At 39.9% G+C, this 27073-nt stretch overlaps 2 protein-coding genes across 9 annotated transcripts in view; one reads left to right on the top strand and one right to left on the bottom strand.

Annotated features, from left to right (window-relative positions):
- Positions 1-27073, bottom strand: part of IFT140 (intraflagellar transport 140) — a 91164-nt gene that overhangs the window by 16997 nt on the left and 47094 nt on the right. The gene's annotated exons all lie outside the window — the stretch shown is intronic.
- Positions 633-27073, top strand: TMEM204 (transmembrane protein 204). Its single transcript, XM_005522776.3, has 3 exons — positions 633-1653; positions 13020-13175; positions 24903-27073. Exons 1-3 carry the CDS (start codon positions 1374-1376, stop codon positions 25145-25147), a joined length of 681 nt encoding a protein of 226 aa, XP_005522833.1. The 5' UTR covers positions 633-1373; the 3' UTR covers positions 25148-27073.

The raw sequence follows: 27073 nt of genomic DNA, 5'->3' as shown, positions 1-27073 counted from the left end.
GGGCAGCCTCCCTCGAGACTCCGCGGAGCCACCAGCGTGCCCAGCACTCCGGGACTCGGGCTGTGCCAGCCCCACGCCGGCGCTTGTGCGGTGACTCTCAACCGCAGTCACACCCGAACACTTGCCCTTGTCTTTGCAGACGCCCCCAAACTGGGTTGTTATCGGGTTGAGAATCTAGAGATTTTATACTTCCTATTTATCTGCCACGGTCTATGGTCTATGCACTATAGTGCAGAGAGAACGCGGACATCAGGGCACCCCCGCAGGGCTGTCGTCGCGCTGTCCAGCAGCGAACCCCAATATTGTTTTGCTTCTAGTAAAAGGTATTTCAAAACCCCTCTCCTCGATCCGCTTCCACAGAGCTGATGCCCCGAGGGCTGAAGCTGAGATTTCCTTCTCTTTTTTTTTCCCGAGGAGCTCCGCTGTGCTCCCCGGGCTCTCCGAGACGCTTCAGGTCCCGGCAGCCCTGATGGGGGCAGGGGCGAGGGGAGGAGGCGCGAGGCAGAGAGGGGGCTTTCCGAGGGGAGGAGGGACAACTTTAGAAGTCTCCATAGTCTTTTCCTTTCAGGAAACACATCCTGTTAATGTTTGACTGCCGTGGCAGTAGCTCTTTTTTTTTTTTTTTTTTCAGTCGACTACGCCCTGAGTCTCACCAAAACGAGCCACAAAAACAGCCATTTCCTCTTGGTGGGGAGGTGGGGGGGGCCTTTTCCTCACTGCAGTGGCTGTTCCTGTCCCGGCATTCACAGCTCGGCTCTTCGGAGAGGGACAGGGCAGAGCAACCTCCTCGAGATACTCCAGACTTGCATATCACCTTTGGGATGACCACACTCCCCTCTGGGTCGGCTTGGCTTTGAGAGGATGACATCTGTCACCGTTTGCAGGATATTCTGAAGTTTGCACCCAAAGCCAGGCTTTTGGAGTAGCACTGGTTGGCTTGGAGGATCCAGCGCTCAGCAGGCTACAGCGAGCATCACATCCCACCCTAGCTCAGGCTCTCCTGCCCCGACACTGGATTCTGTTTGGATTCACCCCGTCCAACACGGAATGGACCTCCCTGTCACCCAGTTCACCACGGGACTGGCATTACTTATCAAAGTGCAAGAAGGTGGATAAGTTAACGCTGGGAAGGACCTAACAAAGCTTCTTTGTGTTCTTATTTTATGGAATTCTCCCATCTACCTCACAAAATTCTCATTTCCTTGGTCAGAAATCCCTCTGGAGTTGACTTCAAGAATGAACGGTGATGTCCTCTAGCACCCCCTAACACCCCAGCGCAGCCGCCAGTTCCCAGCCCAATTTCAATGTGCTGCAGCTGACCAGGACCTCGTGTCGTCTGCAATTAGAGACTGGCAGCAAGCTGACAGTCAGATATGACTGTCCAGAAACTGGTAGCCACAGCTGTGTTGGTAGCCCTGGTCTCACTCATCCTTAACAATGCGGCTGCCTTTACCCCCAACTGGGTGTACCAAACGCTGGAGGATGGGCGCAAGCGCACTGTGGGGCTCTGGAGGATGTGCTGGCTGGCAGAGCGGAGCAGAGGGGGTGCAAGCACCAGTGCCAGGCATGGGCAAGGGGAGGAGCAGGAGTGTGAAGCCCTGGGCTGGGGGTCAGAGTCGGCTGGGTTCCAGGAGTCACGAAGCACTGTCAAACGTAAGTGCAGCCTCTTATCTTCTCTGCAGACACAATTGATAGGGTGCATCTGGTCCCCAGGAGTTCAATGGCCTAACCCTGAAATCATGTTATCTGTCTTAGTCTAAACATCTCCTCACATTCATTCCCAAATAAATTAATTTCAGAAAATAAGAAGCATGATGTCCGCCAGTAATGAACTAAACTCCTCCTCTCCCCTCAAAACCAGCAATCTGCATGGTGTTGTCTGGTTTATACACCCCAGGAATCTATCTGCTTTGAAAAAATTATCTAAGAAGTGTAAGCCTGAAGTTTGGAGACATCTTGGGCTCACTTCTCCCACCCGGGCTCCTGCCATAAGATATCCCTTCCTCCTCAGTACAACAGCAACCACAGTTGCTCTGAATACCCTAAAACTAAAAAAAACCCAAATAATCCCAAACTCAAAAAGGTATTGCAATGAATGACATGTTGTTTCTCCCTTCTATTTGCTTTTCTTGGAAATGCCAGGAGCAGAAAAGACAGAAATAGCTGTGGTAAAAACAAGTAAAACTGAGAAAGGTCTTTAAATGTGTAACTATTCTTCTTGGTGAAAAAATACAATTAACATACAACTTGGTGAGTACAAAAATCATTACCCATGGTGTATTTTTCATTTTGCACTTTTACAGATTGTGGGATCTGAAGAATGCAAATAGCTTACACAGAGCTAGGGAAAATATTGGATAACATGAGAATTATAAAACTGATTAATAAATAATAAACCTTATGTATCACATTAATGGTGCAAGAACATTAATTCAAAACTGATCAATAAAACCTTAAGTATCACATTTATAGCATTAATGGTGCAAGAACTGTGTCGGAACAGGATGACAGAAAGGTTTGGGTTGGAAGGGACCTTAAAGACTGTACAAAATACTTGCAGACACCATGGCTAGGACCACAGCTACCCTGGTGCCAAGAGGTTTCTCCCCTAAACCCCCTCCACTCTCAGCAGCTGGGTTATGAGCAGCCATTCTAAGGGGAATCAGTGCTTCTGCTGCACCCTTCGAGGCATGGAATTTAACAGAACAAATGTCTATAAAGTCCATGTTTCGACAGACCACAGGATTCTCCCAAGATTTCAAGGATGCTCATAAACAGTTCTGGCACCTCTGAGGGATAGTTTGCAGCATCTGCAACATACATGATTCCAAAACAGTTTTTTTCATAGTTTGAGATGTGGAGAAAGAGAAATTGGTCCTTGGAGTTTCTTACATCCCTCTGGAGAGAAACCAAAGAAATATTAGAGGAATTTCTTTAAAAAATGTTTTAACGTGCACCCATTCCAGATCATATTTTCCAACAAAATTATGCAGAAACATTTTTTGCACATTTGCTAATACTGAGCCTGCATAAATCACAAACAGAAAATTTCTCAAGTGTCTTAAAGTCCTTACTCTTTCAATACTTTTTAAACAGAAAGAACTTTTGTAACAATAAATGGTTATAAAAAGGATTAGACTGTGGGAGAAGTTCCTTGATATGTTTTTGCAGCTTCATCTCTTGAATCACTTCTTCAATTAATACTGATAAGCCATATTCTAACTTGAAGAACATGTGTACCATTCAAAAATAGTAAAAGTACGTTTTATGTACTCAACACTGGAACAAGCTCCTACACAGTGAATTTGGCTCCTGCAGTATTTTTAACACACAAGCTTGTATTTCATGCTGTGTGCAGGCCAGGAAGTGTGTGGTGCCTAAAGATGAGAGGTATTAGTTTCATGACAGAACCATCTGGGCAGCAGTTTCTGATGTCAAATAGAAGGATAATGTGACAGAAAATTTGAAAATTTCCAAGTAATAATTATAGCATAATCAAATGCTCAGAAGAATTATCTGACAACCACTGTTAATATTTCTAATTTAAAGGAGGCTTTTCAATCCCAGAGACCTTATCTGTATAGGAGTAAAGCATCCATTCCCTATTTAATCTGGAAGCAAATAGTAAGCAAAATTCTGAATATTGATAAAGCATTTAAAGGAAAATCCCCTCTCTGCAGTTGTGTCGTGACAAACTCAGTAGGAAACAGAACTGTGGCATTTATTTTTAAGACAATTTTGTCTCCATGGATGTACATGTGATCAGTATGAGCCTGATTTTGCTTCAATGGATTTGTCATCCTAAAGAATTTCTCTAATAAGAAATCACACATTATTTTATTAATACCTGTGGCAATCCTCATCTGTCTAGTTGTAGATCACAGACATGTGGGGGGGGGGGGGGGTATGTGTGTATGCATATGCATACCTACATCTAAAAACAACTTTATGAAGGAAAAAACCACTTTCCTCAATACTGAGTTACCACAAAGTATTTTGGATGCCATTTGTAGAACAATATAGAAAAGCTGTTCTGCCAATAGCAATGCAAAAGAGGCCACAATTTGGCTCATATAAAACAATGTATTTATACACATACAGACATACATATTTCAGAGGCAAGCTATTTATCTCACAGTTCAACAGAAGAACTGTAACCTCTTTGAGAATTTGCTTGTCCATATACTAAAGACTCCTGTACATGCAGTATATAACTAACAGCCAACTATAGGCACTACTATAAGCTGGCTTCCTCCCTGGCAGAGAGAAGCACATTCTGAGAACATGCTTTTCACTGACTTTCTCTGCCTGCTCTTTCCTCCCATTGAAATCATAGAATCATGGAATGGTTTGGGTTGGAAAGAGCCTTCAAGCCCATCAAATCCCACCCCGTACCATGGGCAGGGGGACACCTTCCACTATCCCAGGTTGCTCCAAGTTCCATCCAACCTGGCCTTGGACACTGCCAGGGATGGGGCAGCCACAGCTTCTCTGGGCAGCCTGTGCCAGGGCCTCACCACCCTCACAAGGAGGTTATCTTCCTAAAAATGTCAAAAAAAAAAAAAAATCCAGGGATAGGAGTAAATTATATTAAAAATACAGGGAAATGAAGCGTTGCAGTGTGAACTACTGATTCCATGGGAAAGCACTTCAACTCTGTCCTTCAAATATCACTGCTCTGGAAGTGGAGATCCCAGGCCTTTTCATTTGTCTTTATTTACCTTTCTCTTTCTCACCCTCTTTCTGCACAGCCCTGCACCTCTCTTTCAAACCCCCTGTGATGCTGAAAAGCTTCCGTAATGGTTCAGATAACTAACAGCAAAAGAATCCCCACGTTCGGGTGGAAGTTTTGGACATGGAGTGGGTTGGGGGTTTTGGTGGATGTTTTTCCTTCGGATTAAGCAGTGGTATCAGGGTCCAACAAGTGCTGCTGCTAACACTATGTGACAAAGGTGCAAGGAGGGGTAAGATGGCTCCTTTTTCAGTGGTAATAAAGTCTCAGATCTGAAACCAATGTTGTGAATCAACCCAGCTGTATGGACATCAATCTAAGCTTTTATAACTTGGACAAACCACTGAATGATACAAACTTAAATGCTTCACTTCCTCTTCAAACACTTTAAGGAAACCTGGCCAGGTAGCCTAACTCTCCTAGTCACCTGAGTGTAGGCAAGAATATTTGTCAAAGATTATGGAGCTGCAGTTTCAGAGCTGTTGAAAATTTTTGGAAGATTTTGCTCTTGCCTGTGTCTATTAAAACTGACAACTGTATTGAAGGCTCTCAGTGTTGGGTTTGCAAGGGCCCATCACTTAACCATAAGAACTTAATTATGTTGAAAATAGTTAATGGAGTCTTCACACCAAAAGTAATGACTGAAGCTGTTATAAAAAACACCCAACAACCACACTCTCCTCTCCCCAACAAGATCTGTTTACCTTTAAAAGTAAGTATTCAAATGTGAGGTTTCACATGTAGATGAGCTGAACGGTTAAGTTCCAAAATACCTAAAAGGTTGGAAGTTTCCACCAGTTTCTCACATCAGAACATGACTGTAATTGTGCCAATTACAAGATTGGGTTTTCCCTGCTCCCTTCTTCTTCCTTAAATTACTGTCTTTAAGTGAGACAAGCATAAACCGTATACTTCAGAAAGCCTCCCAGGAGGTGAAAAATGCAAAATAATTTTCGAGATATCCATGCATTCATAATTTTTAAGATACTCATCCAGCAACAGAACATACTGAGGACTCTTGCTGCTGAAAGCTGTATGTCTACTTACAAAGATTTTTACAAAGAGCAGGAGAGACTTCCCTTTTCAGGACAAAGTCAGTAAGACCTGCAAACAACATAATCATGTGGAATGGGTATGAGGCAAAGAAGAAATTCAGACCTGTTTCACTTTTAAAAAAGTAGTGACTATTCAGACCATCAAAATACATTTGCATCACATAAGCACCTCTTTAAACCTTCCCATGGTCTCAGTGATGCAGTCACGCAAAAGTGTACTGAGATACGGCCAACATTTGGCTTAGTTTGTTTCACAAGTACTTTTAAAGTGTTTCCATATATTTTCTAATTCATACTCAAAGAAGCTAGCAATATAAATACCACAAGTTTAAACTGACAGAAGAAATTAAATGTCAAAGACTTTATAAATAGAGCACAGGTTTGGGAAGCATAGCATGATGCTGATAATTACAATGGTTCTATTTATTGTCCCTATTATCTCAGAACTGTTTTAACAGTAAGTGCTGACCTCCTACGCCCATGTTGTAAAATCAAGCACAGTTGTACTTTGCACTTTCATAGTGCTCTTGGTATCCAAGGCACAGCTTCAGCTGATTTCCATGGCAGCTGTGGAGACCATTCAGCACATCTTACCTTTGCTGACAATGCTGACATCCAAAACAAAAAAACCACATAATTCATTGCCAAAAGTTTGACTGAAGTGATTTTTTTTTTTTTTTTTAATTCTAAGGAAGAGCTTATTCTAAAATTATTAATACTGAATCCAGCTCCCCAGGATGGAACTCAGGTTTATGAACAGGAGGACCATAATGTAAGAGTCAGCAAGACAGAAGCCTTGCTCCTTCTGACTCTTGCCTTTCATCCATTTAGGTTCAAGCATACTATTCTGGCTTTTCCTAAATTTGGTACTTGGTTTGCATTTCTGAAGTCCCTATAATGTGGATTTTAAAAATTACTCCAAAAGGCTGAAAAATACGATGTATTCTTTATCTCAGGGTAACAGCTCAGCAAAACATCAAGTTCTAGAGGAAAATGGCATGCTCAGTGAGAATCTCTGATTATATTAGAAAAACCCTAATTATTTATCTAGTTAGATTTTTATCAGAAGATTATGATCTCAGGCTGCAGACATTCAGCCCAAGAAGATGAATTTTAGCACAGTTATAAGAAATTGAAAGTGGGTTCTAACAAAAGTAAATGAAGCAATTTAAGTGTAAGGAGCATTACCAGTTTAATCTATAATAAATTGTAATAATCTACATATATTTAATTCAATAATATTTTTATATTTAATCTATAATAAATTAGAAATCTCTTTTCAGAAACAGAACCATTTATTCTCCTTTCCAGAATAAAGTCATGTATGAATATGAAGCACTTAAAAGGACAATCAGGTACAAGTCAGAATGTGTCCTCAATAATTCACCAAGTGATTAATAAATAAACCCAAGAACCTTTAGGAAACGGGATCAACAGAATGTTTTTTAAAATTCCTTTCATTACAAAACCAAGAAGCAATATCCCTTGGGAGATTTAAAGAATGGATGTAATCATAGGTGCAGTCAGCTTCACAGCAAGCTAGGGTGGCACCATCCTTCAGCTGAGCATAACCCACCCTGCATTATTTAAGGGTTTAAGAGCTAATTAATAATTTAAGTACCATTTTTGAGATGCAACACACTTAGTGTCCTACAGTGGACAGGGATAACAGCACACTCCCAGTCAGCTCCTGCAGCTCAGATGCCACCAAGAGATTGTGAAGGCACACAGATGCCGGGAGTCAGCACTGTCCCCATGCACTGAATAAATGTGTGGTCACTAGATTCTTCCCAGAACTGGATACTTAGTAACTTACTCACAGAAGCTCGATTAAAGTTTCCACTAAAATTTTTGTTTATCAAGAGGGGTCTTTCTCAGGGGGAGTTTTAGACTACCATGAAAATATCTTGAGCCATTTTGCTTAATCATTAAAAAGCTTGAATTCCCACTTAACTGGCATTTTTCCCCTCTATGCAGACAGAAAAGGGAAATAAATGCTCACATTTTAAGCAATTAACATAATGTGATTTTCCAGTGAGATTGTCCTTCCTCATTATTCTAAAACACCGCAAATTACTTTTGCAATGATTTACAAATTATTTACAAATATCCTGGAACATAACACCAAAAGTTATGGGGCTATCATGGATCAAAACAATAAAATTGCTGCTTGTAAATAAAAAAATCAAATTAACATCTCTAATCCAGATGGATACAGATGGTTTAGGAAGTGAGAAAAAAACAAGGACTCTGACTTGGTCTCATCCTTAAGAGTCTGGGGTTTGACTCTTGATTGATATCTGTTTTAAACAAAGCAGAATTCATTAAGCCACTACCCCTGGCTGTACAAGAGTCCCAACTGGATGACCAGTCCAGGAATCAACTGCTTCTCTGAGAATATGGGGCCCACAATGGGCTTCCAGAAGGAAAAAAGCAGACATTAGCACTGTATGCTGATGAACAACAGATACTTAGAGCAGAGTTTTTAGAGCCATTCAGCTCCAACTCTTTCCAGCTCTCAGCAGTCAAGATGCATTTTAAGGAAGGTGAATAAAGGTATGGATGGAGGGCTATGAATGCCAGCAGTATTGACCTTTAGCTACAGGGAACATCCTCCTCTGGTCACAGGGAACTCCATCACAGTTTAATTTCAAGAGAGGAGTGACATTAACAATAATGAGGTCAAACCAAAAAAAAGCAGGATATCCAAAATACAAAATACCTATGTCCTGACAGTCTTAGGCAATAGATTCTGGAAGTGAGAGGTTAACACAAATGCCACCAGTAACTGTGCAGACACTAAACCCACTATGACCATCTGGTTTTACAAATTGTCATTAACAAACAAAATGCAAAAGCTGATGAAGTCTGCAGTGGCACAAAAAGTAACACTGGAATCATGGCTACTATAAATGAAGCTGAAATGGTTGAACAGCTGATTCTAAATTTATACTAATTATCAAATCAATAGAAAACTCATCAGAATAGACTAAAGCTGATTATTGAGGCATTTTTGCTGTACATATAATTTAAAATAGAGTAAAAGAACACACAAAGGTAAAAACTAAATTTCACAGCTTTTACAAAAAATATATTGCAGGAAGTTTTATAAGAGGTTAGAAATATTTATTTCTGGATTGGGCAGTCATTCAAGCAGGAGAAGAGCTTTGTGTCCTGACCTTCCTCAACAAGATTTCCCTCTCCAATGGCTTTAGGCTGAGCTCTGAAGAAATACATTGACATTGCACACTCAATTCCCTTTCTCAATACATACTGTCCATTGGATGTCATTACTAAAAAGAGGCCAGAGATGCTGGTGCAGAAGCTCAGCTTAGGGTTGTGTACATACAAAATAAAATTACAATGTGCTGAGCTGACAGCATGCAAAGTAACAATGGCTGTGAGTAAGGAAGCACAGTTACCTGGCACTTTCAGGCTGAATACAATTAACAAGCTCTACTACAAGAAGAATTGACTTTATGCATTATTATTAGAATTATACATTATTGACGGGCTGCCCAGGGTAGGGGTGGAGTCCCTATCCCTGGAGGGATTTAACACACATGGTGGATGTGGCACCTGAGGACATGGTTAGTGGGGGCCTTGGCAGTGCTGAGGGAACAGTTTGACTTGATGATCTTAGGGGCTCATTTTCAGACGAAACAATTTTATGATTCTAAGTTTGCTTTTTTCCCCAAGAAGAATCACTACAATTCTAGAAGAAAACCAAAAGATGACAGATTATACATTAAACCTGTTAGAATAAACTACCATCTCTCATATGAAAGATGGGAAAGTACTCAGGCTGTAATACTTTATTCCATAAAAATAATTGTCTTCACATTTAATGAAATCATACCAGCTACTTCCTTCTTATTCTACCATTCATCAGCCTGCTGCAGCTCCATGGACCATGTGCAACCTTCTTACTGGTTAACAGGAGCAGCTATGCAAAATACTCATTGCATTTCCACATCTCTCTGAACAGTGTAGTGTATTAGGCCAATAAACATTGTGCGTGGAGTTCTTACAAACAGCAGCAAAGATCATGTTACCCATTCAATGTACTTCCAGCTGCAGGAGAGGACAATGATCAAAGAACCATTTTGTAAAGATTAAACTGTAACAAATTTGCTTGAAGTTCAACTGAGTCACAGTCAGAAACTTACTATTTTTAGTATGTGTAATATAAAATCATCCATGGCAAAGCTTAAAGTCATTAAAGTAATACAGTTAAGTGTTAAAAAAAGGTCACAAATAGCAGCAAAAGCAAAAATTTGGTATTAATTTCTGTGTCAGGGGCCAGTATATATTTCTGGCATAAACTTCAGACTTTTAAAGGTTATTTATATACAGAGGAATTTTTTTTTTTTTTAGCTCGTGCATACTATATACAGACAAGGCAAGAGAATCCATTATGGCAACAATTTTTTTAATTTAACACTACAGATAGATCTGTCAGTAAATGAAAGTACTAATAATGGCTGCAAGCCTGCTCTTACTTTGGGCATTTCTCCTTTGAAAGTAATTACTATTTCTTCAGCTCAAAGTATTACAGAAGTCCATCTGAGTGGGAAAACAGAACACTCTGAATGTTCAAAGTTTACTAGTGTTTACAATGCTCAGACATCTGACTCTGATTCCATTAGCCAATGTGCTTCATGACCTGTGAGCATTCAGCACGGCAAGAGTTGGAAATGCTGCCAGTGAGTGCTAAAAGGGAAACTTTGGAAGTTAAACACAAAATCTTTGAACAAATTTTTTCAGTAACTGGTCAGAAATTAACTCACTAGGAGAAGCCAAAAAACCTCAGTATATTACTTTCTTAACATTTTATTCAGTGGAAAAAGCTTAATGGACTATGGTTCTTAACTGACTCTTCAGATACAATACTATATTTTATTAAATTTTAATTAAATAATACGTTGCTACTTAGAACATGGGAAACTGAAGACAGCCTGTGAAGGGAAAATAAAGAGTAAACACAAAAGTAGGTCAGACTTCATGATTGACACAATTAAATTTACTCTTGTTTATATCAGGTTTTGTTTTCTGCACTTCTTAGCAGTCTCCCTGGAAGATCAGGAACCAAATTCTGGTGGTCAGTGCATCCACCAAATTAAAGCCAGTTAAAACACTACTAAAAAATCTGCTCCAGAGTCTGTCATTCTCTAGTACATGCCAACTTACACATGGTGCTACTTCTATTTCAGAATATCAGTGACACATTAACAAGCGATGTGGAACAATGACATTTGTAACTCCCAACTTTTGCTAGAGAAGAAGGAAAAGGATAAAAACAGGAGATCCATCAGGTTAACAGGAAAAGCAGGAAAAAAGTCTGATTAGAATACCCAACTTTGCAGTTAATATATGCCATTCAGTAGCCAGCTGGGAGACACATTTTAATCAGGTTTCTAGCCAATGACATCTGTATATGTCCGTGTCTGTAATCATTGTTGCAGTTGTTCTTTAATCATAGATTATCTCAGGTTGGAAGGGACCTACAAGGACCATTGTGATCATCTCCCTGTTCCTTGTAGGACTACCTTAAACTAAATATCACTAAGAGCATCCTACACAAACCACAGCTCTGGCAGCCTTGGTACCATTACCACTGGCCTTATGACCACATGACCACTGGGGAGCTTATTCTAGTGTCCAACCACCCTCTGGGGGAAGAACCTTTTCCTAATAACCAACATAACCCTTCCCTGACACAGCTCCAGCCATTTCCTCAGGTCCTGGCACCAGACAGCAGAGATCAGCACCTCCCCACTGTAAGTAAGGTGCAGAATACAACACGTATTCACCTCTCAGCTTTCTCTTCTCCTGGCTGAACTGGCCAAGTTATCTCAGCCACTTCTTGTGTATCTTGCACTTGAGGCCTTTCATCATCCTGGTCACCCTGCCCTGGGTATACTGCCATCCATGTAATTTTTATTTTGAGTTTATCACCCTCCCTGTCATGGTGTTCCAGTATGGTCTCTGGCCTGTACATTTTCCTTTTCAGTTTAAGAAGATTTCTGCTCAGCCAGGACCTTCTTCTTCTCTGCTTGCATGAGTCCCCATGCTTTAGAATTGCTGGCTCCTACACTATTACGAGGTCATCACTTTGCCCACTTACAAATAACTTAAGTCTCTCCTTACAAATTGCACATCTCAGAGGGCACTTTTTCTACTTCCTTCAGTCCCTGCACCCAAAGTTACCTTCAACATGATTCAGAAATTTCCTGGACATGTTTGTGTCTGTTGTACGATATTCCCAGTTGATGTCTGGAAACTTAAAATCATGTGTAAGGTCCAGAGGAGCTGATCTAGAGATATCCTGAATTCCTTTTGCTGTAATTCATCAGTATCATTATCCTGGCTGAGTGGTCAATAGTGGACTCCACAGCATACTCCCACAATTTCACTGTTAGATATATATGAACTTATATATATATATATATATATGTGTGTGTGTGTCTGTGTGTGTATTTATACACACACACACACAATTTTAAAAAAAGGTAGCTTTTTACCTATACATGCAGATTATGCCCTAACACCTCATTCAGAACTTCCAAGCCTTGTAATCTTCATTACAACCATTTCCCTCATTACACAGATGGAAATAGACGGGTCTTTGCAGTGTATCCCAAAGATTAATAAATGATAAAAGAATAAAAATTTAAGAATCCTCTATACAAAGCTTCTGTAAACCAGTAAGACCTGAGCATTAACATCCACAGGATGATTTTTTAGGACAATACAGATGGACTAGGGGAAAAAGAAATTTAGGGTGTTATAGGTTTGTCTTAGTGATGATTATTACTTTATGCCCTTGAGAAATTATTTATGGTTCCATTTCACTCTGCACCATACAAATAGAAAGCAAACATCTACCCTGCCCCAAACAATTCTGTCTATGAGTCTGGTAGAATCTTCAGTGAAGAGAATTCCAGCATCTCCAGTGGGCCATTCTGGGAAATTAGCTACTTGTTTCATACCCTGAAGCTATACTTACAAGATGATGTGCAACTAAAGGAAATAATCATTATATATCCTGAAGAAAACCCTTTCTTAATCAGACTGCAGGGAAGGCAGTCAGAACAAGGGACTACTGAGAGAAGGGACTGGTGTCTGAGAATTGTTCATTGGACTGACAAACTTTATATTCCTGCTCAGTCAGGATTTTCTTTTTCACAATTTTACATTATTGTAACTTTATGATGCTTCTGTTTCCCTAGTGCAGTTCGACATGATGCGTGCCTGCAACCTCATTGCCACGGTGGCTCTGACTGCTGGCCAGCTCCTCTTTGTCCTGGGGCTAATGGAGCTCCCCATCATCTCCCAGGATACCCAGTGGTGGGAGGAGGCCATAGCTGCTGTGTTCCAACTTGCCAGTAAGTCCACTTCTTTCTACTCAGTGCTCAGTCTCTATTAAATCCAGGTGGAAATACTATATACTTTATATACATGTATATAATATATTTTATAAATCTTTCAAGTGACATAGAATAGCAAAAAGGCTTATATCTAAAAGCAAATTCATTGTCTCTGACAAGGTCTCCCCATGAGATTCTGCAGTACATGAATAGAAACTTTTATCTGGGATATATCATAATGAGGCTTCTGGCAACCAAAAAACCCCCAAGCCTTTATTATTTCCTATGAAACTAGGAAGGCAAACATAAGAGAAACAAACTGGATATGTTGTAATCCCACAATTTAGCAGGACAAAATATACTAAAGGAACTGTGAGAAAGCAGAGCGGAAGGGCTGAGCAAATTTTTGAAGCCTTGTTGAAACATGATTATTTTATTTTAGCTAACTGAAGTTTACTCAATGATCACCAGCTGGATTTTGACAAAAAGATACATCAGCAATCCAACAAAGAAAGCCAAAGTCAATTCATACCCCTGACTGCTATAAATAAAATTCCCAAAGCAATTCTCATGGACTGTATACAGAGCTGCATGAGGAAAAGAGGAAATGGGTTTATCACAATTCCATTTTGACAGCAGTGGCAACAAAGTGTAAACATTCTGCAGTAATATCTTTCATTATTACATAAAGTAAGTAACTTCAGTATTCATTATAGTAAGAGTCAAATCCCATAAAATATCCATGTAGGAAACTGTCATTAATGGAGTAACATTCAAACTGCTTACAAGATCAGATTGAAAATACAACATTTATTTTTATATATATACATATATATATATATAAAATTAATATGAAAAATAGATTATAATAAAGCAACACCATTTTATTTAATTTCAACTTTAACAACTCAGAATATTAAGAATGGCATAAAACTACTGAGACCTCAAGTTTTCACCAATGCATGTTCAGAATCTGGCCTAGGTCATTTAAGTACGGTCTCACAATCTCATAGCAATAAAATGGTTAGGTTTTTTTAGGTCCACTAAGGATGAGGAACCTGAAATCCAGATGAGAGGAGGAGACAGATGTTCTGCAACCCTCAAAGCACCTGATCCATCTTTGAGGTGCAGCAAGAGCCTCAAGCACCACAGTGCTTCCAAAAGACAGATACGCAGCCGTGCCATAAAAGCCCCTTTCATAAAAGCTCCCTTTGTGTCTGTATAACTGTGGATACCTTCTGGATAGCTCTCCCTTGACTATTGGCATGATGCCTGCTGTACTCTCCCATCCTCTCCAAAGTTGACCTGTCTGTTTTTCCAGAGCGGAAATGCATTCTGGCCCTGTTTGGATGTGTTGTTTCATTGACAAACAGCACAGGGGACAGCCATGGGCCCTTCTACCATGGCTGCTAATTTTAGACTTGGCTTTTTTTTTTCCTGTGCTGGAGTCTGTTTTAAACACAGTCAGAGAAAGACTGAAGGGCGCCAGGATATCCCGACGCAGGAGGAGGAAATGCCTGCTATTACCTGTTATGCAAGCTGAACCTTGAAATCCAGGGAGGGGACATGTGAGAAAAGCCAGTCAGAATGATTGACAAAACACTAATGAGAATGGCTGAAGAGGCTTTTGGATCAAGTAGCCTATGTCCATCTGCCTGCCTGTGTTCAAAAGGTGTGAAGGGATGGATCTTGCAGCCTGTGGCAATATGAAGACAGACATTGCGCTGTGTGAATCTGCAGAAATAACACAGTGATTATCCTTGCCCCATTCCCCATCCCCCTCTGCAGTTATGCCACATTCTACCATCATCAAATGGTTTTCTGCCCTGAGGTCATGATATTCATTTTACATCTCATTATCTTTATGTTTAAACATCAAGTTCCTTCCTGATATCCAGAACAATCACCTGAAGTCTTCTAGAATGCATACTTGAGAAAAAAGTGAGAAGTCATTATATAACCCAATATTAATTAAGACTTCTTGGAGACCTCCTTAGTTTTCCAGAAAAGTGGTACATCAACTGCTGACTCCTTGGGACATCAGGGGTCTGCACTCACTAAACTCCCTAGCTCAGGTAACAGCATTTTAGGCATTATAGATGAAGTGTCTTTGATATCAGACAAAACCCATGTGCAGTGAGAAATCTAAGCATTTCCACTGCTCTGATGAAGGGCTGCTGCTGCATCTGGAGACTGAGAGTTCTATATTGAAGGAGAAGACAGTGGCCACCACACATCCTATGAGCCACAGGTGATACACAGTCTCTGAATCTCCACTCTTGAGACAGTAACCTCTCAGTCATTCTCAAAGAAAAGGAGCAATATGGATCAAAAACATCAGAATAGTAAATATCACACTTACATTTAATAGCATTTATCCCACACAAACAACCCAAGAGAAACCCCTGCAAGGCTCTCTTCCGCTTCATTTGAAGAGTTAAAGCCAAGGTACTTTAGGTCAGACAGATCATTTGTGTGAGACGGGCAGGTGATGTTTAAGAATGAACAAACTTAGATCTTACTAAATATTTCTGTAGTACTGGCTGGGTAATTTCTGCTTATTACACTTGCAAATGAAAGAACACCAGCACTAACCTTCTGTTTTCTCCTTTTCAAAATCCAAATGATCTGAAGAATTGTTCTTTCAGTAATTTCAGAAATTATTTTGAGCCATATTCCCTCTAATTCCAACTTCTCCTTGATCTCTACCTTTCATCCTGGAATATGCCAACAAGTGCTGAAGAGAACCACAGTGGTCACTGGTAGATTGAAATCTTGTATTATGGGGGAAGGCTCAACGCACAATTTTCTTGTTTTTACTCAACTGAAACTGTGTGGATTTCACTATAGTTTCCCATGGCCTGAAAAAAGTCCTTTTTGGCTTAGAAAACTAAACGTGCTAAGTATTATCTCCAAAGTCTATTAGCAGTTCAAATCAATGATCTTAGATCCACTGGAGCTTGCAGTGGCTCCAGATCCACCACTTCCTCACTCCTGACACCTGAACAAGCATTTGACAGCCATTCAAAAAGGATGGACCTCTGACAGAAGATGAAGCCCCAGGAAGCAAAGAGGAAGCAAAGAAGAGAGGAAACAGCAATGCTGTTTGGGACAGCAATGGGATTCACACAGGTCCAAAGCTCCACAGCCTCACACCTCCCTGTTAACAGGAAAGCGATCTGTTTGCTTTGGAAAAGGCTCCTAGTGAAAAGGGAACCAGTGTTGTACATGGAATTTTGTGTCAACGCTCAGAAATTTCCCTCTAGAGGGTTTTGGGGTTTCTGGTTTTTTCCAAGGACCTGTTACAAACTCCATGTGCTGAATATAGGATGGATAACAGCTGACAAAAGAGCTGTTGGAAAGGGAAATCCATACTAACAGCACAGGGTAAAAAAGAGCACTTCAGAGGATATTGAATTACTACAAACATCAACCTGCCAGACAGGATCATGCCTTGAGGAGCTCCAGCCAAGTCTTGATCTTGTCCAGTGATGATTATCACAGATATTAGAGAGAAATATTAAAAACTTTATAGGGAAAATCTGGGCTAGAATACCCTTTACATTAGATCTCATCCTGGTTTCTGAATGTCCAAGACTGCAATACACCTGAATCATGACTAATATTTTGCCAGTTTGCTTTCAGCATTAAACAACTTTAATGCATAACATCCTGAAGATTAAAAAGTTTCATGTTCCTACTGAGCCTGTCATTTACAGCCAAATAAATTAGTCTCATCTTTCTTAATTTTCAAGCATTGCATTCCAGCTTTGCCCAACATGTTTTTCTGATGACAGGGTTTCACTTCAGATCTGTAATGCATCACAGTAAAGCTGAGCTCACACATACTCTAATTTCTGTGCTCTTAAAACTAAATCAGACAATTTTTGAATCACCTTCTTCAACTACTTTAGATCAGTTGATATCCAGAAAATCTCAATGTAGAAAAGAACAGCACGGTAGCCATCGGAAAACACGGCTGAAGATACTCCTGAGAGCAATGCGATCCTGAGTTCTGTATTACTTCCTTCCACTTTTTTGCTTCATAACACCCTCAAGCCAAATCCGTTCTAAGCTGAAGTCTGTGGAACTGTAAGCCTGAAACTTCCTGGAGAGGAAACAAGTAAATGAGATGTTCTAAGTAACCTAAAAATCATAGTAAAAATAGAGAATCTGACTGCTTGATTTGTGCTAAATGTTTTCATTATTTGTCAACAGTGCCAAACTTCTCCATTCTTTATGCTGACCACAAATGTCACAGTAAAGTAATTTTGTTTTCACACATTTGCAAAAGGAACCACATTTGCAAAAATCCTAAAATTTGGATCTCTATCTCATTTATTTTGTCAGAAATGGCTCCCAGGAGCAGCTGAACCAGCAAACTGGGAAGGACAGTAGCTCACAAGAAGTGTGGTGAACTCATCTGGTATAGCTGCAGCAGGAAGGAAAACTGACTATATTCTTTAAGGTTAAACTCTGATAAAAGCAGCAGGCAGGTTGTTGTAGCATCTCAATGTCAAGGACACATATTCTGATCAGAAATATGGTAAAAAAATCTATTAACAGATAAACATAATTTGGATATGAAAGCATAAGGTGCATGTAATGCAGAGAAAAGTGTGTGAGATGGAAAGTATCTCAACTCAAATATTCACTTTTTTGCTTATGAACATGCACATTATATATACATGGAGGTGCCTTCAAAAACTTTCAAACCCAGCTGCCTTGCTGGATCAAATTACGCAGCTCTTACCCTCTGATGTATTCAGAGATGAACAGAGCACTTGAACAATAAAAGCAAAAGAAGACACTGAAACACCCAGGAAGATCACCCATCAGTGACTGCTTCTTTCTGCACAGAGAATTTTTGCTCTCTGACCTCACCTTCAGTACTGCAGCCAAGTCTGGGATCCTTAGCATGAGACAGACAAGGAGCTACTAGAGTGGGTCAAGAGGAGGCCATACAGATGCCCCAAGGGTTGCAGCACCTCTGCTACGCAGATAGGCTGGGAGAGAAGAGGGTGCTCAGCCAGGAGAAGGTTCTGGGGAAAACTTATTGTCACTTTTCAGTACATAAAGGGTGCTTAACAAAAGACAGAGAGTGACTCCTTACATGGACAGTGATAGGACAAGGGGAATGGATTTATGCTGGAAAAAGGAAGATTTAAATTAAATGGTAGGAAGAAAGTCTTTCCTGTGAGGGTGGTGAGGCCCTGGCACAGGTTGCCCAGAGAAGCTGTGGCTGCCCCTGGATTCCTGGAAGTGTCCAAGGCCAGGTTGAGAGGGGCTTGGAGCTATCTGGGATAGTGGTAGGTCTCCCTTCCCATGGCAAGAGGGTTGAAAAGAGATTGTTTTAGAAGATTCCTTTCAACCCAAGACATTACATAGTTCTGATTCCAGACAGGAGCCCATAGCTGTGCCTGATATGAGGCCTACTATGATTAAGGCAGAGCTTTAATTGGCTCCAGCTGCCTCAGAATCCAAGAGGCCAAGCAATGCTAATAGTTGACATCAAGTGTGAGTCTGCACATTTCTCCTTATTTAAACAGCTGCCCAAGAGGAATTCTGGGCAAATTCTGCCTAGTTCATTGGGAATGCTTTCCAACATTCCATTCAAAGACTGGCATAATTTCTAAGGAAACCTCCAAAAGGTAACCAACAAAAGCAAATTACTGTCAATAGATTAAAGATTACTGTCAACTGATTAAAGATTTCCAACATAAGGTAAGATTCACTGCCTTATACTAACTAAATCTCCCATCAGGTTAAAGACAAGGACTGACAAACTCAAAGAACTTAAGTGGACATCCCCTGTAATTCAGAAAAGTGAGCAACAAAAGGGTCTTATTGCCCCTGAGAAGGTGTGCTAGTCACATGTTTAATTGTAAGCTGTTACATGCTACCAAAATCCTTGGAAGGAAATTTTAAATTAGAACTAAACAAAACAAAAAAAACCCCAAACAAACAAACAAAAAAACAAACAAAAAAAACCCAAAAAACCCGAAAGAAATTATTGCACTTAACAATGTTCAACTGAAACCTCAAAGGTCATTTGACTCTAATGGTCATACTCTAATTCCCTGTAGCATTAGAAACCAAAGCACCATCCAGCCTGGTGCTGCCATGAAGAGCATGTGACTATTACAGAGGCCTCATATTTGCCTTCAGTTGTAACAACTTCTTTAGTGCCAAGCTGATACAAGAAAAAGTATTTGTTAATAAATAATTTGCATAAGTCTTATAGGAATCACTTTGTGAATCCATCTCATGCTGATAGATACAGCTGAGCTCCTACAAACAGCCCATTCAGGTGTGTGACTGATCACAGCTGAATCATTCCCTGTGAAACTTGGTGGGCTACCCAGGAGTGAAATATTTCCCTTCCCTGTTTGCAGTTCTGCACAAGTGTAGGTGGTGTATTCTCAATGCTCTGGCTGCTCTATTTTGCTTCTTCTCTCTTTTCTTGACAGCAAAAGTCATCCTCCAGGACAAGCTGTAAAGAGGAGGATTATAAATCCCAATATAGATTCTTTGGCAAGCTAGAGAAAACAATGTGAATTTCTTCAAATGCACTATCAGTACACTAATAAAAAGGAAGAATGAGAATCCAGGGATGTCTGAAAAAAAAAACCAACAAACTATCACAGAAATAAAAAGCGACTATTAGAATTCTTTTAAAATGCTAAAATTCTGTAACTGGCTTGCAGCCAGCCTCAGTCAAACAGGAAATCCAGCATACAGATCTGAAATGAAAATTCAAAAAGTAACATTCTCCCAACCCACCCCCACTACCACAGTCAATACTGTTCCAACCAAAAGTCTTCTGAGTGACTTTGTTATCTGTTTCCTTCCCCAGCGGAAAAGCCACCCCCCTCTCGGCTTGTTTTGCTGCAGATGGGAAACAACTAGAGATAAACAGCTTCTATGGGAAAAAAAAGCACTTCAAGTAATCTCATCAGGATTTTTAGTGAAGTTGTGGCCTCTGTGCAGTCTTGAGACAATATACAATACAATTATCTGAAATTGATTGATGTACTTAATTAAATTAATTCAGGGAAATTGAGCCATGCATCTCAAAGTTTTGTCATCACTACAAAACAGAAAAGAAACTAAATCAGGTGAAAATGCTCAGTATCTTCATAAATAAATTTAAAGAAATATGTCCCTTCTACAGCCCTTGTCAACTTGTATTGTACAGTGTGAGCTCAAGAGTCTTGATGGCAAAAAGAGCAGTTTTCCAGTTATTTTTAGTAGAGCTGTTTATGGGAAATAGTCTGGGAAGCCAAATATCTTCCTCTAGGTATTTTATTGGAATACTGAAACTGAATTCAGAGATTGTTACAAATACGTATCTAAAAAGGGAAAAGTCACCACAGTCAGCTCTGGAGACTATTCTTACAACAAGGTTAATTTTTATAGCGATACTTCTAACCATTATATGGCACAAATACATGAACTATGTGTCTTTGCCCAGTCATTTAGAGAACAGACTAAATGTTCCACCCTAGTTCCTGGCTAGAGTACAAGACTCCTCTAAGGGCAAGAAAAACATATGTAGCACATTGGAACATTTTGCTCCAAGAAGTCCAAGTTTGATTATGCTGTTATAGACAAAATGTATCCAAGCAAACCTTGAGGTTTTTGTACATCATCATCTTCACAAAAGCAGCATTCATCAAAATTTAAAACTCACCATCCTATGCAAACTCAGTGTTTTTGGATCATAATGATTTCTTCACCTTTTTCTTTGGAGTTCCTACATTTATAATTCCCATATCAAGCCATGCTAATATGAAATAAGAATGCTGGAAAATAATTTTCTCAGTGACATTTCTATTTTGGAGTTCCTTGACTCTTGCAGAACTGTAAAACCAATTGTATAAACTCTACAGTAACATGCTTCCAACTCTGCTGCCTCTGTCACGTGTTTGTCTGCTCTTAATGTCAGTTCCTGTCTAAACTGCAGCAAAGGATCCTAAAAAGAACGCACATTTTCACTCAAGAGCTCTGGCAACTGGCTCCCGTGATCTGTCAGTTCAGGGAGCTCTCAAACCCAGTCAATCTACCCCACTCAGCCATTGGCACAGAACTGAGAAAGGAGATAAAGCCTTTTGTGTGACTGGCTGCTCATCTGAGCAGGGTTCAGGCAAGGGGCTTGTGAAGGAAAATAGTCCTTCTAGCAAAAATAGCTTTATTTGGGGACCCGTAAGGAAGCCTTAGTGCTTTCCATTGGTGGATAATTGCTCCATCAGAGAGAACATGGAGATGTTAAGTCATTTAGGACAATAATTGGCCATAAGTAATACAAAAGCAAGAAAGACAAAGCTAAGTAATTTCACTAAAAGCTGGGTATTTGGAAAAACTTTTAAATATTGAAAATATTCCTACAGTGGGAATTAATCTCCAAGACACAACATAGCACCAGGGTTACTCTGTGTAACTGGTATTCCTGAACCCATGTCCCTCTGCCAAGAGAGCCTCAAAAAATACGGCAAGGTAGTAGGAACTTTTTAGTATTTAAAACTGTCCCTTAAAGGTACCTGTTAGTGGTCACTGGTCCAAACAGCTCCTGCTCAAAATTCCTCCTGCCTTAAGTTTTATGATTATCTTCACACTTTAAAAAAAAAAAAAAAAAAAAAAAATAACACTTTATGGATTCCCTGTCAAAGTGTGTATGAACTGAAAATGAGTTCTGAAAGGAAAACTGAAAAACAAAACTGATTACAAAAAGCCTTCTCATGTGCCAGACTAAGTAAGATGGGTCTCTTGATTTATATCAATACCCTCCTTCCTGCCAGTTTTAAACCACAAGGAGATGAAGTAGGTCAACTCAGCTACAGGAGGTGCAAGCAGGTCCTTTCCTCTTGATTTCCTACCTTCATAAGAAAATGGCTATTTATAATCATTTGAACAATGGACTGCAAAGCAGTATCAGTGTGTATCACCCTTATGAGACCTAAATGAAGATACAGATATCCAAATTCTTTATAAGCATATCACAACTAGCATGCCCTGCTCCCAATGCTCTGAAATACAAAATAAACACAGGAAGTTTTATCAGCCTGGTTCCACAGATGGGGAACTAAGCCATCTCAGAGGAAAGTTTAAAAAATCTAATGTCTCTCACAAAACAGAACCTAATCTCCCCCTATTTTCTCTACCATGTGCCTCAGGACAAGCTGAACTTGGAGACTGACTACTGGCAATGAGGGGAAAATATTTTATTTGCACCAGAAAACCATTATTGTATGGACCAGTGATTTCTACAACTCAGTGTGCTCCACATGGCCACATTCTCTCCAAATGAAACTTGTTTATTTATAACTAAGATGAATCATAAAATAACTACCAGATTTATTGACAAAACGGAGGAGTTACTGTGTCCTTACAACTGTGTTAACAACCTAAAATCCATCCAGGGTATATTAGGCTTTTTTTAACATCAGAGTGGGGAAAGAGCAGTAAAAAGCTTCTCCTCCCATAAGAACCTATTTTCTCCTTATTTGTCCTCAGACAGAGAAATGCCTCACTCCAAACCCTCTCTGGACATGCCAGCTGTGGGACAGTGCCACCTCAGTAGAAGGTGAAGCAAGCAACTGTTACAAAGCACCTTCTAGGTAGACACAGGAGAGCCAAGTATGCCAGACATCTCCTGAAGGAATATCCATTCAGTGTTTGTATTATGAGGAGGGGGATTCAGCCTTCATTTTACTGATTCTCAAAATAGCACAAGTGTCACACCTTAGAGTAATGATTGTTTTCCTCCTACTTGTATGTCATTTCCATCCTCTGTGTTTTTTATCTGTATGTAACTTGTGTCTTTTCCATCTTCACTGCACTACCAGTGTACTCTTTTAAGAAAAGAATTCGTACAATGCACACTCAGGATATGCTCTTTCATGGAAAATCAAGGACCAGGGCCAGGGGTCATATCATTGCCATGTATCCATGGGGATAATGTTTGCAGGCACAGGCACTGTGGCAAGCTGAGAAAACAGCATGCAGCAACTGGGAAGCTCTTGACTTCTCCTTGCCCATGAACTTAGGAAGATGGTGTGCAGATATGTTCTGGCAGTTCATGGATATTTATTTATTCCAGTCTTCCTTCATGAAGGGGTCGTTTTGGCAATGACATTCCTTTGTCTTGGTGGTGGTTAAGGAAGTGTGTAGGATAACAAAGAGAAAATCTTTTTTTGGTTAGTGAGGCATACTTGCCTCTTTGTTTCAATCTAATTACATCCATGAATTTCTTTTAAGAAGTTGAAAAATAGTTTTGTTTGACAACAGGTACAGGAAGAAAGACTAGGCTGGAGCCATTCTGCTCTGAAGCCAGGCTGGGAGAGCTGGGGATGTTCAACCTTGAGAAGAGGAGATTCCATGGAAACATCACAGCCCCTTCCAGTGCCTAAAGGAGGTCCAGGACAGCTGTAGAGGAACTTGGGACAAAGGCCTTAAGGGACAGGACAAGGGGGAATGGCTTCCCACTGCCAAAAACAGGGTTAGATGGGATATTGGGAAGTAATTGTTCCCTGGGAAGGTGGGCAGGCCCTGGCACAGGTTGCTCAGAGAAGCTGTGGCTGCCCCTGGATCCCTGAAAGTGTCCAAGGCCAGGTTGGACGGGGCTTGGAGCAACATGGGGTAGTGGGAGGTGTCTCTGCCCATGGCAGGGGATGGAATGCAATGAGCTTTAAGGCTCCTTCCAATCCAAACCATCCTGGGATGGTACAGTTCTCTGATAATACAATAAACGAAGAGCAGAAAAGTAATCATGTGGTTATCAATGCATTCTTCAGGGAATGGACAGGTGTTGGTGACATAAAAAAGGTGTAAAGGGATACAGATTGCCTCTTGATCTAACATGGATCTCCTGCATAACTAGAACAGTTACCCCACCTCACTTCTGAAATAATATTACTATAATTCATCAGTAATGTAACCACCAAAGAGAATGAGAAATTTTCCTTTTTTTTTCACTGTTTTTGCAAATCACATTGTGACACCTGAATGGAAATGCTAGACAAGTACACTGTTATTACTCTAGTATTACTTACCTTTTAGGGAACTTAGTACTGTGCTTAAGGTTACAAGGACAATAGAAACTTTGTCTTCAGTAGCTTCTAGAGGTATGACATTACTTCTGCCTCATAACACTTTTTTCCAGCAAGAAAAAGTAGGACAATGAAGTTCAATTTATTTCACCTTCCCTTTTTTTTGAGTTACTTAATTTTAACATTGCTTTTTATTATTTCTGTAAGATATTTAGCTATTCCTCATATTTGCAGTTTACATAGTGGCCTGCCTTAATAAGCATTTTAAAGTTTCACAGTAAGTGTACGTACTGTGAATAAAAGATTTTTTAAATTATTACTATTATTATCTTCATCATCATCATTAATACCGTTTTCTCTTCTGGCAAGTAAGAAAAAGGACATCTGTGTAAGTAATTCAAATGCATGGGGGAAAAAACCCAACATGAAATACAGCTCAGTGGGTGCAAGAAACTTAAATCAGAGTGAACAGATTTAAATTTAATACTGAGCCTCTGTTTAACGCACTCTCTTTGCATGTATTGTGAGGCTCAAATATGCCTTCAAAAACACATCCAGCATATCATAATAGGGATGGAAAGGCTCGACAGACTTATGAACAGTGAGTCTGTAAATGTTGAGATGCCTATAACATTTTGCCACTACAGAAATTCAAGAGAAAAGCTCGTTAAAAATAACTCTGCCATTTTGCTTGCAGGTTTTGTTCTGGTTATCGGACTGGTGACATTCTATCGTATCGGACCATACACCAACCTCTCATGGTCCTGCTACCTGAACATTGGAGCCTGCCTTCTGGCCACACTGGCAGCTGCCATTCTAATCTGGAACATCCTCCACAGGCGTGAGGACTGCATGGCACCCCGGGTCATTGTCATCAGCCGCACCCTGACTGCTCGCTTTCGCCGTGGCTTGGAAAATGACTATGTTGAGTCACCATGCTGAAAGAGCACACTTGAAAGATGAAAGATCACCAAGGAAATCTGCATTGGAGTTGTTTTCTATATATGCTGTAATTTAAGGGTTGCAAGACATTACAATGTTCACTTGTTTGGGCAGAGGCCCTTGATTATTGGATGGTATTGGATGGGCTCCATCTCTATACATATGTATAAAACACAGAATTATATATATATATATATATATATATATATATATATAAAATATTATATTCCCCTCTCCTTCTGCTGTACAGCACAGAATTGTTGGGTTGGCTGCATGGCAGCAGGGTCAGCTGGAAAAGATAACAAGTGTATGCAATGAGAATACAGGAAAGAGGGAACCAAACACATTTTCTCTGTCTGCATCAAGTTCTCCTGCTCCCTAAAAATAAAACAAAAAGGTATAGGAAACCAGTGACAATAGCTTGGGAGTTAACATGCAATCTGAGAAAGCAGAAAACTCACTATAGACTAAGTGGTGGGTTTAAAAACTGTCTAAATTTCATGACTTTCTAGTTCTTCTATTCACCTCTCTACAAGGAACAAATTCTCATTAGCTGCAATACCTGCTCCCAGCCCCAGAACAGACCAGAAAGTAAAAAGCAAAAGCAACTCTAACTATTCTTATGTAAAGAAAGGAATTGCAGAAGAATTAAGCTGCACTTTTTTCAGACATTTCTTTTGTATCCTGAGACACAGGTTTGCTAACGTCCTATGCATAAACAGACATTAAAAATGAGAATGGTACGCAGCTAGAACAGGCCACACATGCTGCTGAAAAAATGTTTCAATGTTACATTGAGGGCAAATGTCCACAGGAGGCTACCTGAACTCCCTAATAATCAAATATATTATTAAATTGCATTGTTGGGAACTATTATAAAAAAGAAATATTCCATCCCACTTTGGTTTCTTTTCTCACCAGCTAGTTATAACATTTGATGTGACATTAGAATGCTATGGCAGGACACCAGTTCTGCCCAGCAATGCCCAGAGCCACATAACACAGGGAATATTGGAGAACAGAGCTGCCACTCAAGCACCCAGACTGGAGAATAAAATAAATATACAGGACTTCATGATTTTGAGATTTAAAAACAACCTGCCTGATAGTTTAATATGATAATGAAGTGAAAAAGTAATGCCTATAGAATTAGGTATAATGTTTATAAGCCTTAACCTGAGAAGCACATGGCCTCACAAAAGTCATATGCATATAATTTTCAGAAAAGAACCCACAACATATCAAAAACTATTATGCACGAATACATGGGATACAGGAACCTGAGGCAATGACAGGTGAGTAAGCGCTCTCAGAATGCTGCTCTGAGCACAATTACTGATAGGTTTGAGGGACCATGAGCTGTGAATGTTACAAATTCCTCAAGACAGTTGTGTTGCTCCCAGCTGAGTACACTGCTTTGCTTCTTTATCACTATTTCCACACTTTTTAAAAATGTGATCATCAAGCTGGCTCTTGAGTTCTGTTCTGCACTCAGTTTGGTTATGATAAGAAACTCAACCCCGACTGCTGCTCTGCACCACATTCCAAATGAGAAACACTCTACAGAGACTGATGCTCTAGAACAACTGCACTGCTCTAGACTGTCAGGGGAAATACCATAAAGCTGACAAAGAGTTTCTTCTAGCAGTAGGTTTGTAAAAACCAACTAAGATCAGTATTCATCTGCCTGCATTAATTTTCTGGGAAAAAAAAAGAAGTCCAGAAATAATATGATTAAATGCGGTGGTTCTTAAAATAAAATATTAGAGTATTTAAGAGACATTATATTATTTCCTCTAATATTGCAATATCCATATTATAATAATGTACATGTGAATTTAAAAAACAGCTATGTGGTTGGTAAATCTATAACACTTGGTATTGCTGTGATTATTTTAGATGTATAAATAAAATTGTGAATGTTCA

The sequence above is a fragment of the Pseudopodoces humilis genome, chromosome 18 (assembly GCF_049639895.1).
Source record: "Pseudopodoces humilis isolate 2021_Gansu_Grassland_sample_001 chromosome 18, ASM4963989v1, whole genome shotgun sequence".
NCBI classification, from domain to species: domain Eukaryota; kingdom Metazoa; phylum Chordata; class Aves; order Passeriformes; family Paridae; genus Pseudopodoces; species Pseudopodoces humilis.
This window is presented reverse-complemented; position numbering and strand designations above follow the sequence as displayed.

What these genes read in the sequence shown, in the direction of transcription:
- TMEM204 (XM_005522776.3), top strand. Translation starts at nt 1,374, where the DNA reads ATGACTGTCCAGAAACTGGTAGCCACAGCTGTGTTGGTAGCCCTGGTC. An exon ending in GTCACGAAGCACTGTCAAAC is followed by an intron (nt 1,654 to 13,019) that starts GTAAGTGCAGCC and finishes CTGTTTCCCTAG; the next exon opens with TGCAGTTCGACATGATGCGT. An exon ending in TGCTGTGTTCCAACTTGCCA is followed by an intron (nt 13,176 to 24,902) that starts GTAAGTCCACTT and finishes TTTTGCTTGCAG; the next exon opens with GTTTTGTTCTGGTTATCGGA.